Consider the following 12966-nt stretch of genomic DNA (forward strand, 5'->3'; position numbering starts at 1 on the left):
ATTCTCGACCTCAGAGCTCGCGCTTTTGATCCCGTCCGTAGAATGCGCATGCAACCCAGGGAGGGGATGGATTTTACGCATTCGCTTTAAAGATCAGAGCATTCAGAGGGTGATAAGACACAGACCAAACATAGAATCGGCTCTTCCTGAATAGAAGTCCGGACGATAAGGTTGAAGTACATGGGAAGTGGATTTTATGATATACTGTTCAAAGAAATGTGGTTTGTCACTTCTTCCAAGATCTTGTCCACAGAAATACTCGATTTTTAACAGTAAATCTGCGAGCAAAATCTTCGAAGTGGATGATCGTTTATGGACCCAAGAGCCTGCGGCTGAGATTGATTCGACTTTTACTGAATTCGTAGCGAATCTTCAAGTTTGCCTGAAAAGATCCCATGTTATTAACTGCTAGTTCTTTGCAACGTTCACGAACCAATGTTGACCCGTGGGAGGAGTGGGTAATCCTCCTTATAATGAATTACACGATACAACCATGATATCACGGTAGGCATTTTCTTCTCAGTGGCCCAGTCTAAGGTCCCGTTTATCGGGAGAAAAGCTGTGCTTCCTCCTACACGTATCCGATGAAAACGAGCACGAAAATTAAAAAGTGCAACTTTTCAGACACGCGTTTCGTAAAGGCTGCTTTCTTATACTCAGGTGGACGGAAATTTTCTTAAAGGATGATATCACAGTACCTGATTTCGCGGGATAAAATGTTCACAACCACCTAGCTTTTTTAAAAAACTTGTAGCATGTTATTTTTGCAGGTAAAATGTTCGAACTTGTTATTTAGACTGTTAATTGACAGGGCTACTTTTACCGCCGGTCTAGAAAATCAACTAGAGGTCAACTTTGCAAGAGCTCGAGGGTGTTCGCTGCATCTACCAATTAAAAGGCTGGAAACAGAGTTAGCCGGGTACGCTGGGTTCTGTGCAGTATGTAAAAGTCCTTGATGAAACAATTATCTTTGCCGCCGGCCAGACATTGATTTCAAAAATAAAGGGAGAATTTTACAACGAATCAAGGACAGTGCCTACAAAAAACATCCGACTTTAAACAGGACGGACTGGTTTCTAAAACGAAATACATGCCACCGCGAATTTCTTTGAAACCCACACACTAATCCCGTTTTCAAAGAAAATCGGATACGTGTTGATGGAGACTCCATTCTACGTAGCATAGTTTTTCTTTTATTAGAAATTATAAACACAATGGCCACCAAATTTTGTTTCGACGGTGGCCGTGGTGGTTCTACTGTAATTTATGAATTATTTGTGCAGCTGAGAAATTGAATCTAGACTAAATCAACGCCACGTAATATTAAAGCAAACAATTGCATTAATTCAGTTCCTTATAGAATTTTCTTTCTTTCATAATGAATGGTGCATTACAAATGTTACTTGCTAAGTCTTCGATCGCAGTCGCTCTGTTTAGGTGATACAAAAAAAGAGTTCCAAAAAATTGTCTTTGTACAAGCTGCATTTAGTGAGCTTTTGTTTAATTGAAATTTAAAGCCAGTTCTGAGATTTAAAGTTTTGGATCTTCTATACACCTGTTAGCCACGAATTGTTACGGTTGGCGATTATGAATTTTCTGCCGAGTTTTTACAAGTTCGTCCTTGGCTTGCTATTCCTCGCTAAACTGGTCTTCTCAAAGAAATATGGCATCGTGGAAATCACCTCACAAAATTATCAGGATATGGTGATCGACGGAGAAAAAGATGCTTGGATTGTGGCGGTGAAAGGGGCTGGCAAAATATCACGTACTGAATGGCAAGACTTGGAAGTAAATCTTCGAGGATTATTTGTGAGAGTAGGAATTATTGATCCTGAGAAAGATGGAGCTTTCATGAAGAAAAAGGTAAATTCATTATTTAAATTTCTTTTGCAAATACTTTTAGTTGAAGTTTTCTTTACAGCAGCTTTCCTTATTGCTTTGCGGCATTTATATTTTCCCGAGGTTTATGAATTGTTTTTTGCTTGCCTCCTTAAGGAGCAAAGGGAGACCGTAAACTGCCGTCTCTTTTTCAGAACCTCATTAATCCTTGTCCAGCTGACGAAAGGATGGCGGCCCTTGGGAACAAGTTTCCTTGAGGGGTTGCGCGTGAGATCTGGGTCGGAGTTCTGTCGAATTGCACTATGGGATTGTTTTGGGGGCTCCATTGTTTCTTTTATTGGATATCACTAAGCTGCGCGGGAAACTGGGTCAGAAATCGTCCCGTAAAACAGTCCCATAGTGCAGTTCGACACCACACCAACCCAGTCACGCGCCACTTGAAAATAGCCGATGATGTAATACGTAGAGTGATTTTACTTGAATCGTGGAACAGATACTAACAAATAGTGCAAAATAATTACGAGAGGTAAACAAAAAAAGATAATAGAATAAGTACATAATAGTGCGTTGAATTCTACTGCCTATTTCACGGTTCTAGTAAAATCACTCTAAGAAACTTGTCACCGGGATAATAGTCAAGAAAAGAGAGAAAACTTAACGTACTACAAAGATTTTATGGCATACAAAGTTATTTCTCTTGTCAGTGGGATATTAAAACAAAAAGTTTTTTTTCTTTTAGTTGAGAGTTTATTTCAGTAGCCTTTATCGCCTATACTGATATCAATTGAACTGATTTTCCTTTTATATCCAGGGCTTTCTTCAAAAGGACAAAAAATATCCAGTTGCCCGAATATTTCCATATGGTGGGTACAAAATTAAAGCAGCTGAAAAACAAGACGTGAACTCCCTGAAAGAGGCTGAAAAAATTGCATTAGAAAGCCTTCCAGACGAAACAATGAAGGTCAAAAACATGGACGAACTTCAGTTGTATGTAAGACGAGCTTACTCAGGCAAACCTCTGAAAATGCCAGTACTATTGGTGACAGGTACATCAAGTATCTTTTCGTTCTTTATTTTTGATTATTAGATTAGAACAAGAGAGGATAAAGGGGACAGAGAAGGCATCCCCTATACACACCCTATTCCATAGGTAATTCGTCTCGAGTTATTTTTAGAATCGGTATAAAGTTACCTCGCGCGCTGCGTGGATGTTTCGTGGATTTTTCGCATGACTAAACGCCGTGCAAAACATGTCGGGCGAAAGGAAATGAAAGCGTAAAGACATCGAGAGTATTTCTGAATATTGAAGCAAAATGAGACGGCGCTCACCTGGGAAAAGGGAATCGCTGGACTCTTTGACAACCCGTGAAATCACTTTAGCTCGAAGTTGTCGTAACCTCAGTGCTTTAATAAAATGAGAAATTTCGCCGGTCTATTGAAACCGGTCGTTTGTATAATAAAGTAAGTAGGACGCCAATCGTTATTTTTGTTGAATAATAAAAGACTAATAAAACAATAAAAAATATCAAACCAGAAATTGCTCTCTTCAAACTGTAAATTATAAATGATCCTGAGAGAAAATTCGGTGTGTTAAGGATTTCCATGCTGTACTGTTAGCTCTATACAAGAGAGGAAGGGCGATTCTTTTTTAATTTCCGTTTCGCTGACACAGCTTTAGCAGAAATCTCTCTTCAGTCGTTTTGGTCGACAAAATAAATAGCAATATCGCTCGCCGCGTCTTCCGCCATTTTTTTCTGCGTCAATTCGTGAAGGACGCGTGGCTCTGAGCGTGGCTCATCCACGTGGAACACATTCGCGCTATGTGATTGGCTGTTCTCTAATCCTTCTTGGGATCTATGGTCTTAAAAATAACTCGAGACGAATTACCTATGGAATAGGGTGTGTATAGGGGATGCCTTCTCTGTCCCCTTTATCCTCTCTTGATTAGAATTAATTTCAAGTCTTTAACGAAATTTTTCAAGGTCAAGCAACAACATCTATTTGTTAGAAAAATAAATAAATGTTGAACTCGGCAGCTTTCTCGAATAACTTGTTGCAAATCGGAGCGTACTTATCACTCGATCACACAGACAGTGGCCGAAGATTTGCGGAGTTACCTGCAGCAACTAAAAATTCTGCCCCAGGGGGTACTCCCTATGATAGTCTTTACGGGGAGGCTCCGTCCGAAAGAGGTACCTTTTTGATGCTTCAGGTATATGAAAGGGTAGGGATTTTACTAAAGCTGAGATGTACGAAAGGGTAACCTAATCAGCCATGTCAAGAGAGATCATTCTCTCTTGGCCATGTCGATCTGTTAAGGGCCAAAAATGCTAGGAGAGCACATATTATGGCTGTGAAATAGTCGAAAAAACGTTCTGGTTTTGTGATGAATTTATAGAAGAGAGTCATGCTAAAAATGCGAAGTTCCAAATTAGGTACGCGGAAGGGGTACCATTTGTAAATCCATAGCAAGAGAGAATGAGCACATAGCTAAAAGAAGGTGTATACGAAAGTAACGTTTCTGTCAAAAATGGTATATGAGAGGGTTGGACCTCAGGGCGGAGCCCACCCCCCACACCCCCCCCCCCCCCCCCCCCCGCGTATAAAACTTGTTTAAGTATCTCCGGGGTTCAGCCTTTAAGTATTGAGTCATAAGGAATAAAAGGAAAACAAAAAACAGAATCATCATGAAACTGATATTCTCTCATCTTTCCTTCTTCCAGAAAAACGAGTTACTTCACCTCTCTTACGCGCCATCACTCTGAGGTATTCCAAGTTCTTTACTTTCGGCGTGATGCGAAAGCCTAGTCAGGACATACTGCGGAGCTTCCACATAGAAAAACTACCAACAATTCTGGTAATGATTGCTACCGAAAGTCCAGACAAGGCGCGGATCACATTCAGCTCTGTATTTTATGATACAAAGCTTTATGGTGGGATCTCTTACCTTAACTTGACGAAATTTTTCTATTCCGTACATAATAAGCATTGGGGAGACCATCCCGACGCGAAGAAATACAAAGGAAAAGTGGGGCTAAAGGAATTTTACGTTGAAGACCTCAAAGAAATTTTAGCAAAGGATGAACAGAGGGATGATACTTTAGAAGAGAAACGAGAAGTTGAAGTTACATACGAGAATCATAAACGAGTGTGTACGGACTCCGCACTAGGATTGTGTTTGATCTATTTTTTGGATACTAAGGAAAAGAAAGAGGTTAAGAAAGCTATGGGACTCTTCAATGAACTGCAGAAAATGCCGAGTCTTGAAGGTAACACGAAATGCGACTTTAAATTCCTCAATTGTGGCCTATATGATTTTGTTTCAAGTTGATTTCCTTTGTTATAATATATGAATAGATGACATTAGACAAAGAAAAATAGAATTTAAACCACCCTATTAACACCTTAAAGGGTCGGTCATTCCTCAGTGAAAAATCCGTTAAGTCACCAGATATATATCTGTACAACCCGAGAAAAAGCTCAGAGTTATGCGCAGCTAATTTTACACTGTATTGAAGATCTTCCAAAAGATTTGTAGAATAGTTTTCAGAGATATATCGTCAGGCCTTTCGCACTTTCGCACAGAATTGACCTACAAAAAGCGATATCCAGTGCCGTATACAGACCTCGAGATAAGGGCGGGGGGGGCTCATCTAGACTCTTAGATAAGGGGGGGGGGGGGGCGGTTTCCAAAACTTTTTTTCGGCCCTTCGGGCCTTTTTTAGTCTAAAAATAGTGGCGGGGAGCTCGGCCCCCCAGGGCCCCTCCCCTGGATCCGCCACTGATATCCTCGTGACTTAATAGCCCCCTCTCCCGAAGAAAGGGGACCAGCTCTTTTATATGTTATAGTTTTATTTCATCGACTTTTCTTCTCCTTTAGGAAAACCTCTTCATTATCTCTGGGTGAACGCCTCGTGCCATCCTGAATATGGTGAAATCTTCGGCATCTCTGAAGACAACCTTCCAGCGTTGTTATTTGCAAAACCAAAACAACGGCTGTTTAAAACAATGCATGGTGATCTCACTAAAGAGCGTGTTAGTGACGTTGTCTCAGAAATTTTTCTGGGCCGGGAGAATTTATCGCCTTTTTCTCGATTTAATGAAATGCTGCCGGTTGACTGTCAGAAAACAACCACGTCGGAAGAAACGGATGAAAAGAGAACTAAAGCTAAGGACAAGAAAAAGTAAGTCGTCAAGAAAAATTTATTACATAATTATTTTTTTGACTTTCAAGACCATATTGGTCCGTGTCTATATATTCTTTGAAACCGAGTAATATTTGACCCCGTGCTCAACTTGACAACAGCTTCTACTGTTCATTCAAAATATTTCTACTTTTTTGATAGCCTGCGTAGCAGGCATCGAAAGTAGTCGAGGATTGGAAGGAAGAGAACAAGGAAGGGGGATTTGGGGAGAGTGTGTAAGTGCTCCCTTCCTTTTTCCCTTTCGCACTTTTCTCCCTCTCCCCCTCCCCCTCCTCCACACCTTTTTGCGCCTGCCATGAAGGCTACTTTTTTGATTGGCTTAAATCCGCCAGTTAGTTTTTTTTTTACCGTATCTAAGCGATTTCTCGCACGCTGATTGGTCGAGAGTAATCTTCGATAGAGGGTACAGACCATGGAAATGACGTCTGTGATGATGGCACAATTTGTTTCTTTCTTTCTTGCGCGCGCGATTCTCCGATTAACTTGAACGGGAATGGACATCAAAACTTTCCAGTGTTATTGTAAAAAACAAATCGACAACAACTTTACATGGTCTGTACTCTTATCGGCCATAGAAATGACGTCAAAACAGCCCAAACTTTGCAGTGAAACCACTCGCCTGCATGCGGCTCGTGGTTCCACTTGACTTTTGAACACTTCGACGATGGAAAATTGTTGTCGTTTTGTTAAAAAAAATACAGCTTGCGCTGAACAAATTTGGAAGATGTTTCCGGATATCAATACAATTGAGTTCTTATTTTGGTGCATGCGCTTGCCAAATGTAGCTCGCTGCTTAGTGCGCAAACCTCACTGAACAATCTAAATGTTGCTTAATTTCTTTTCTCAATTTAGGAAAACCTCGAAAAACGAAACGAACAAGCAAGAATCTTCTGCTTATAGAGGAGACGAGCTATAACCAAAACAAAATAAAAATACAGTTTAAGGTAGTTTTATTTTAGCATCTAGACTACGAGTAGTCCCCATTTTTCCTCAAAGATAGTGGCGTTTCGCTCGCTCTACTATCCCTGAGGAAAAACAGGGACTACTCGTAGTCTACTTTGCATCTTAGGTAATTTAAAAGTTCTGCTTCCATTTCTTTCAATAAATGATTTATTTGTTTACTGTATTTTGATTGATTGAAGTTGTCATTGATTGATTTAAGGCTGGATTTCTCTGGCCATTGAATCGGAGTCGTAAAAGCCCTTATAACCCCAGTGAAAATGAAAAATCGGATTCATAAGCCCGACTGAATAAGAGTTGTAAGATCCAGAGCGTTTCTATTTCCTTCCGATTCTGCGTATGATATTTCGCGACCCTACCGGTGCTTTCCCCTCGAAATGAGCGCAGATTTTCCATACCGATGACGCGTCAGTACCCAGATCTGCGAAGAGCTTCTAATTAGATGAAGAAAATTTCCGACCAATCAGAAGCTCTATCCAGATTTGGCTTGTAAGCGTCATCATTATGGAACTTCTGCGCTCGTTTCTCAAACGTCATTTCGCGGGCAAACGAAAGCGAAATGTCGGAAGTTTTCTCAGCGAAAACCACTGTGATTGTCGGAGTCGCACTAAGCAGAAGATCTGAGAATGAAGCAGTCGCAACGCTGGCTCTAACGCTTAGTGGTTGCTGTGGTTCTTTTCAATCTGCTTGTGACTCGGACAATCTGGTGTGCAATAGATCGTAAGCAAAATCGGACCGCTACATAGTAGTATCTATCCAGATCTATACAGCGCATCAATGTTGGTAAATATTTATTCACCTTTCCAGTTTTACAAGCACATGTATGTAATACTATGCCGTTTATCTCAAACTGAGTACAAATACACTTGTCTCAAACAAATAATTTTTGCCTGGCTCATCTTTGTAAAATATATTATAAATGCATAAACGCGAGGGGCGCGAAATATTTTTAAGCAAAAGGCTGAGGGGTACCACTTATAAAAGAGAAAAGTCATACGGTGTACATTAGAAATATTTTTCGCTCCTCTGGAAAGTCTAGAAATTAATTGTCGTCGAAATGTTCTCGGGTGATCGCGGCGAGTTTTGCACTCGTTACAAAACCACTCTTCCTCCACTTTTGCTGGAATCACGTTATTTCATTGTGACTCGAAACTCCTGGAGTACTCTCACAAATCAAAACAGGCCACGCAAATGTGTTCCATGAATTTTTGACTTTTTGTTGGACAAAGTTCTTAAAAACCGTTGTCTCTCCACGTAAATAGACTAAATGGCCATTTTTGTTAGTCCATGACTTTTTTTATGCTATTTAATCGTCGTTCTTGCTGAAATAAAGCGACCAACGAAGTACAGCGACTCTCGCTCTATCTAAAACTGCTTGAAATGAATCCATGGCTGGTCGGACATCAAGGAAAACAAACTCGCCTCTCTTGTATGCCTCTTCGTCCCCAATGTCGTAGTAATCGATAATGTATCGGACTTCTTGGCCACAGCGATCGACGATCCAATCGTGACGATCAAATGGTAACTCATACCTGGGGATTTGGGAAAGACACCCCATTAGAATGACCACCATTTAATTTCTCCTTAGAAACCACACATTAATGTCATGAGAGTTAGGCGATTGATCACCACGAAAAAATGCCCTGTTAACCATTTTTTTCAAGGACACCGGAGAAAAAGGCAAAATACCATGTAACATTGACCTGAAAATTTCCAAGAAAATCTTGTTCCACTACCCACCTACTTTTCCTTTCATCTAATCCTAAGATCCTAAAAGCTTTCCTAAAAACTTTTCTCACCAAAATGAAGCCTATTAAATGCCCAACAAAAGAAAAAAATGAAAAAAGAAAAGCAAAAGCTAATATTTTGCATCTGCATCAGAAGGCCGCCAAGTTTACGACCTGTAAATGGCTTTATGGTAAGTTTTAGCTCTTTATAGCACGACAGTGACGAAAAAACCTCTCAACTAGCTTAAAAACGCGTTTTTCGGCAAAATTTCCATGGGCAACTGGGTTAAAAAAATTCTCCTTATTAGCACCATAGGAAATGTATTGAAACAGTTTGGAAATATGGAAAATGGTACATGTAGGATTTAAAGGATTTCTACACAGTCTGCAAAGCAGTGAAAACCCCAGGAATCTATCCAAATGATTTTAAAAAAGCTCTTACCCCATCCAACTTCTAATTCTTGCTCTGGGAGAAAACTCTTTTGCTTTCCCTCGAAAACTTAGAAGTTTCGGTGAACTACATTCCCTGAAAAAAAAAAAACAAAACAAAACAAAAAAAAAAAACATCACCGATGAAAATAATGACACTACTGGCAGTATTACTAGTGGGGGGTGGGGGGAGGGGGAAGGGGGTCCAAACTCCCTGCCCCCTGTCCCTTGCATTCCCAGGTCGATGCTTTCTTTGCAATTACACTTTATAGTGACAATTATACCTTACTCTAGAAGACTCAAATTCTCTGATTTCTATACCCTTTCCCAGACTGAAGTTCTTGAACACTATACCTTTCACAGCAGTTCTAACTGTATATCAGTAGCACAGATGTGGCAGCTGGTACCCTCCCTCCAATCCTTGGGGGTTCAGCTGTACCTCATATATTTGCTATTGCCTTACTTGTAATGCAGTGCCTCCCACTTCAGTATCTCCTGCCATGCACTCTCATTGTTGGCATTGTGAATTTTGATGATATTTTCCATGTCATGGGGTTGAACCTCGTCATCCTGCCATTTCCAGCCTTTACGCAGCATTGCATTCCAAAACATCTGTTGAGATGGGTACACCCAGTTTTCACTTTTATCGGTCCCCCCTCGGGGAATAGTTGACACTTGGCGATTAATCGGCAGAGCAAATGGCTGACCGGAAGATGGCCTTTGGTTTGGCGGTGGCATCTGGAAGGTAAACATAAATACCGTATTTATGCGAATAAGTGCCCAATCTTGAATCAGCGCCTACCTGGAATAAGCGCCCATCCTAAACGTAGAAAAAGTTAATAAGCGCCCAGCCTTAAATAAGCACCCACAACCAAAACCCACCCCCCTTCCCCCTCCCACTCAACAAAAATGAGAGACTAATAAGAGACTTTGCTGAATAGAGTTTTCTTCAGAGTATTTTACAGAACTCTTGCTTTGTTACATCTTTGGTATTATCATTTATTGACTTGTTGCAAAATAAATATTACTACACTTGCTGATAATAAGTGCCCAGCCTCGAATAAGCACCCACTCTCAAGGTCCAAAAATTTAATAAGTGCCCAGGGTGGTTAATTGAATAAATACCGTAATTATTATTCACTTAATTTAAAGTGATACTACGATAAAATAACACAGTCCAAGCTAAGTGAACACATTGTAATGTGATGTTTGATAAAACAATAAAAATAGAATAAAGTTAAATAAAAAGGGTACTCAAGGAAGTGCTTGTGGCTTACAGCTGATCAAGACATTTCTGACCATCGCTTCTCTCAGAGACAGAAATATATCAGTATTTGTAGGCTGCTGAGTAAGTAGATCAAAGTTATCAACAAAAAAAAACTGATACTGGGGTTAGAAGTGTTGAAGGATTGACTTCTACATCTCGCAGGAAGAGTGAGCGTTGAAGTACACCCATCATGGCCAATTATTTAACAATTATTCCTTGAGTGATTCACCCACCATTGTTTTCTCAAAGCTGGCGCTTTTCGCTACTAGTGGACTATCACATATGGCCTAATAGTAGCTCAACCAATCGGAAAAAAAGCATTGATAATAGACCACCAGTTGGATTTTACTAAGTAATATTATTATTGTAGGACAAAAGAAGGTGAGTGCAGTGGAACCTTGATTTAATAAACCTCTATATAACAAGGTCCTTGGTACAACAAATGATATTCCTTGCCCCGGTAAGAGTAAAATGTTTGGAAAAAACCTTGAAATATAACAAAACCTCCTTATTGCCATTTTTATGGGAGTCCCTTGGCCCTTTGTTAATCACTCAACCTCATCTCCAACAAAATTCTAGAAGTAAGCAGTAGAAATGTTGACTACATTGATCTACATCATGGTAATGTGAAAACTCTTATTAATAAAATAATTGAATGTAGTCTGTTACCATGTTTGTTGGATCCAAGGCATCTGTTCCTTGATCAATGGTTCTGCTATCACAGCCACTCCCGGCACTCATAGGACACTCGCTGGCTTGAGGCCTCATCCTGCTGTCTTGATGAGCAGGGCACTCACTGATTGATGGCTGTGATTTCTCTGAAGCAAGTGATGTGTGTTGAACTGGACAGCCACTTGGTGGAGCTTGGGTGATGACGGCTGCTCCAGCGCTACCATCAGGTACTGGAGTGGATGAGCTCCCACCCATATCTATAAAGAGAAGAAAACTAATATTCTTATCTACTGAGAATATGAGAAAGTTTTAAAACAAGTTGTGAAACACAAATAATGAAAATGACGCTTTTGACCCCATTCTACATAGTGATGTTCTCAAATGGTCATTCTCAGGCGATTGTATATGTAATGTTATATTCATTTGTGGATACACGTACTGTACGCTTAAATTCAGCAAGGAGGGGTATGGTGGAGGTGCTATTTGAAGTTAGAACGTACTCCATATTTTTAACTTCAGGAGGGGGCACTTATTCAAAGGGAGGGGTGCTTTCTTAAAGCAGTGTGATGATTCGAGTAATATTATTACGGCAAGTCACTCCACGTATAAGCCCACTTAAAATGCAGGCTCCATAGTCGGTCACTTGTAAGTTCTTAAATGTGCGAGAAGCGGGCTTTGGCAAGGAGGAAGAGTGAGCAAAGCAAGCTTCAGTTAGGTTGTGCAGGAAAAAAATCTTTGACATGATTATGCTGTGTCAGGAGTGGTGTCAAATATCAGAAGGTTAGATCATGCTAAAATCCCTCGCTCTTCTATTGGTCAATTGTTGTGATCTCACCGGGGGACATTTCCCCCTGGTGAATCTGCACCAAGCAGGTACGAAAAGTCCTTTAAAATGGTATAACAAACCAGGAAAAAAATACAGGATTTTAGAAAGTCTAGTTAAAAGGGTTCCTTTGAAAAATATGGTGTATAAGTATTAGCCCACTTTCTGACTGGCATGATGCATACAGATGTACATAACAACAGCCATGACTTCAGGTGTTTTCGACACTGTACTAGCTATGAAACACCTCAGCTAAGCACATTTGCCTAGCCTATAAACTGCTACTACCAATCACCTATTAAAATTGCCAGCAAGGGATAACATGCTTCAGAAAAAAAATCATGGTTAAACTTATGATTTTAATAAGCAAAGATTTAGGTTTTACTTCCTACATGGAAAGTGGTTTGTATATTTAAGGTTCCAGCTTTAGATCTGCTTTCTAAAGTTGAAGAAAACTTTTTAAACTAGTAAATTTAGTATATCCATCTAAGGTCAATACGAGAGATGTCTTATTTCATCATAATCAAACGACAACGTGCAAAACGTTATGTCACACTCTTACAATCACCCACTAAATTGTATCAAACTTTCAGCGAGAGAACTGTCAGAACTTTCAAATCATCTTATGTGAAAAATCATAATTTCTCACCTGCTTACGACAGAAGAAGCTCTTTTTTCTGTGTGAAACTCTCTTGCCTTGTTGGATCAGCTACGAGAGAGTAAACTCGTTTCCAGTTTACCAGGTTGGACACTCTCTTTTGTACTACATAAAGTCCTTTTGCTCACCTTTCTTCCCCGCACGCGCGCGGGCGTGTTTGGAAATTCTCCCTGTTTGCTCTAAAGGAAGTTTTCTTTAGCCTTAGCAGGGACAACTTTAAATAACGTTGCACTGCTTCGTTAAGGAAATAAGAGTGAAATTTTTAATTTCATTCACTGTTTTGAGGAGCAAATGATCGTCGCCAGGAGCGCAGGTAGCCTGCGATTTGGGCGAGCGAAGCGAGTCTCGCGAGAACGCGCGAGCGAGCGGCGTTCTCGCGAGGCTTG

General features: G+C 40.3%; 2 protein-coding genes across 2 annotated transcripts; one reads left to right on the top strand and one right to left on the bottom strand.

Annotated features, from left to right (window-relative positions):
* The first annotated feature begins 1365 nt into the window (after positions 1–1365).
* On the top strand, positions 1366–6960 carry LOC140953816 (putative protein disulfide-isomerase DDB_G0275025). The gene is made up of 5 exons (XM_073403199.1): positions 1366–1863; positions 2651–2885; positions 4563–5108; positions 5720–6023; positions 6897–6960. Exons 1-5 carry the CDS (start codon positions 1588–1590, stop codon positions 6958–6960), a joined length of 1425 nt encoding a protein of 474 aa, XP_073259300.1. The 5' UTR covers positions 1366–1587.
* Positions 6961–7778: 818 nt separating this feature from the next.
* Positions 7779–12662, bottom strand: LOC140921635 (holocytochrome c-type synthase-like). Its single transcript, XM_073371641.1, has 5 exons — positions 12572–12662; positions 11097–11356; positions 9624–9898; positions 9174–9257; positions 7779–8536 (listed from the first exon to the last, which is right to left on the bottom strand). Exons 2-5 carry the CDS (start codon positions 11352–11354, stop codon positions 8311–8313), a joined length of 843 nt encoding a protein of 280 aa, XP_073227742.1. The 5' UTR covers positions 11355–11356; positions 12572–12662; the 3' UTR covers positions 7779–8310.
* Between the last annotated feature and the right edge of the window lie 304 nt (positions 12663–12966).

Source organism: Porites lutea, chromosome 12 (genome assembly GCF_958299795.1).
Source record: "Porites lutea chromosome 12, jaPorLute2.1, whole genome shotgun sequence".
Lineage (NCBI taxonomy): Eukaryota > Metazoa > Cnidaria > Anthozoa > Scleractinia > Poritidae > Porites > Porites lutea.

Coding starts and splice junctions, on each gene's coding strand:
- LOC140953816 (XM_073403199.1), top strand. CDS start 1,588: ATGAATTTTCTGCCGAGTTTTTACAAGTTCGTCCTTGGCTTGCTATTC. Junction 1,864..2,650: donor GAGCTTTCATGAAGAAAAAG/GTAAATTCATTA, acceptor TTTTATATCCAG/GGCTTTCTTCAAAAGGACAA. Junction 2,886..4,562: donor GCCAGTACTATTGGTGACAG/GTACATCAAGTA, acceptor TCCTTCTTCCAG/AAAAACGAGTTACTTCACCT.
- LOC140921635 (XM_073371641.1), bottom strand. CDS start 11,354: ATGGGTGGGAGCTCATCCACTCCAGTACCTGATGGTAGCGCTGGAGCA. Junction 9,899..11,096: donor CCTTGGATCCAACAAACATG/GTAACAGACTAC, acceptor TTTACCTTCCAG/ATGCCACCGCCAAACCAAAG. Junction 9,258..9,623: donor TGGGAGGCACTGCATTACAA/GTAAGGCAATAG, acceptor TTTTTTTTTCAG/GGAATGTAGTTCACCGAAAC.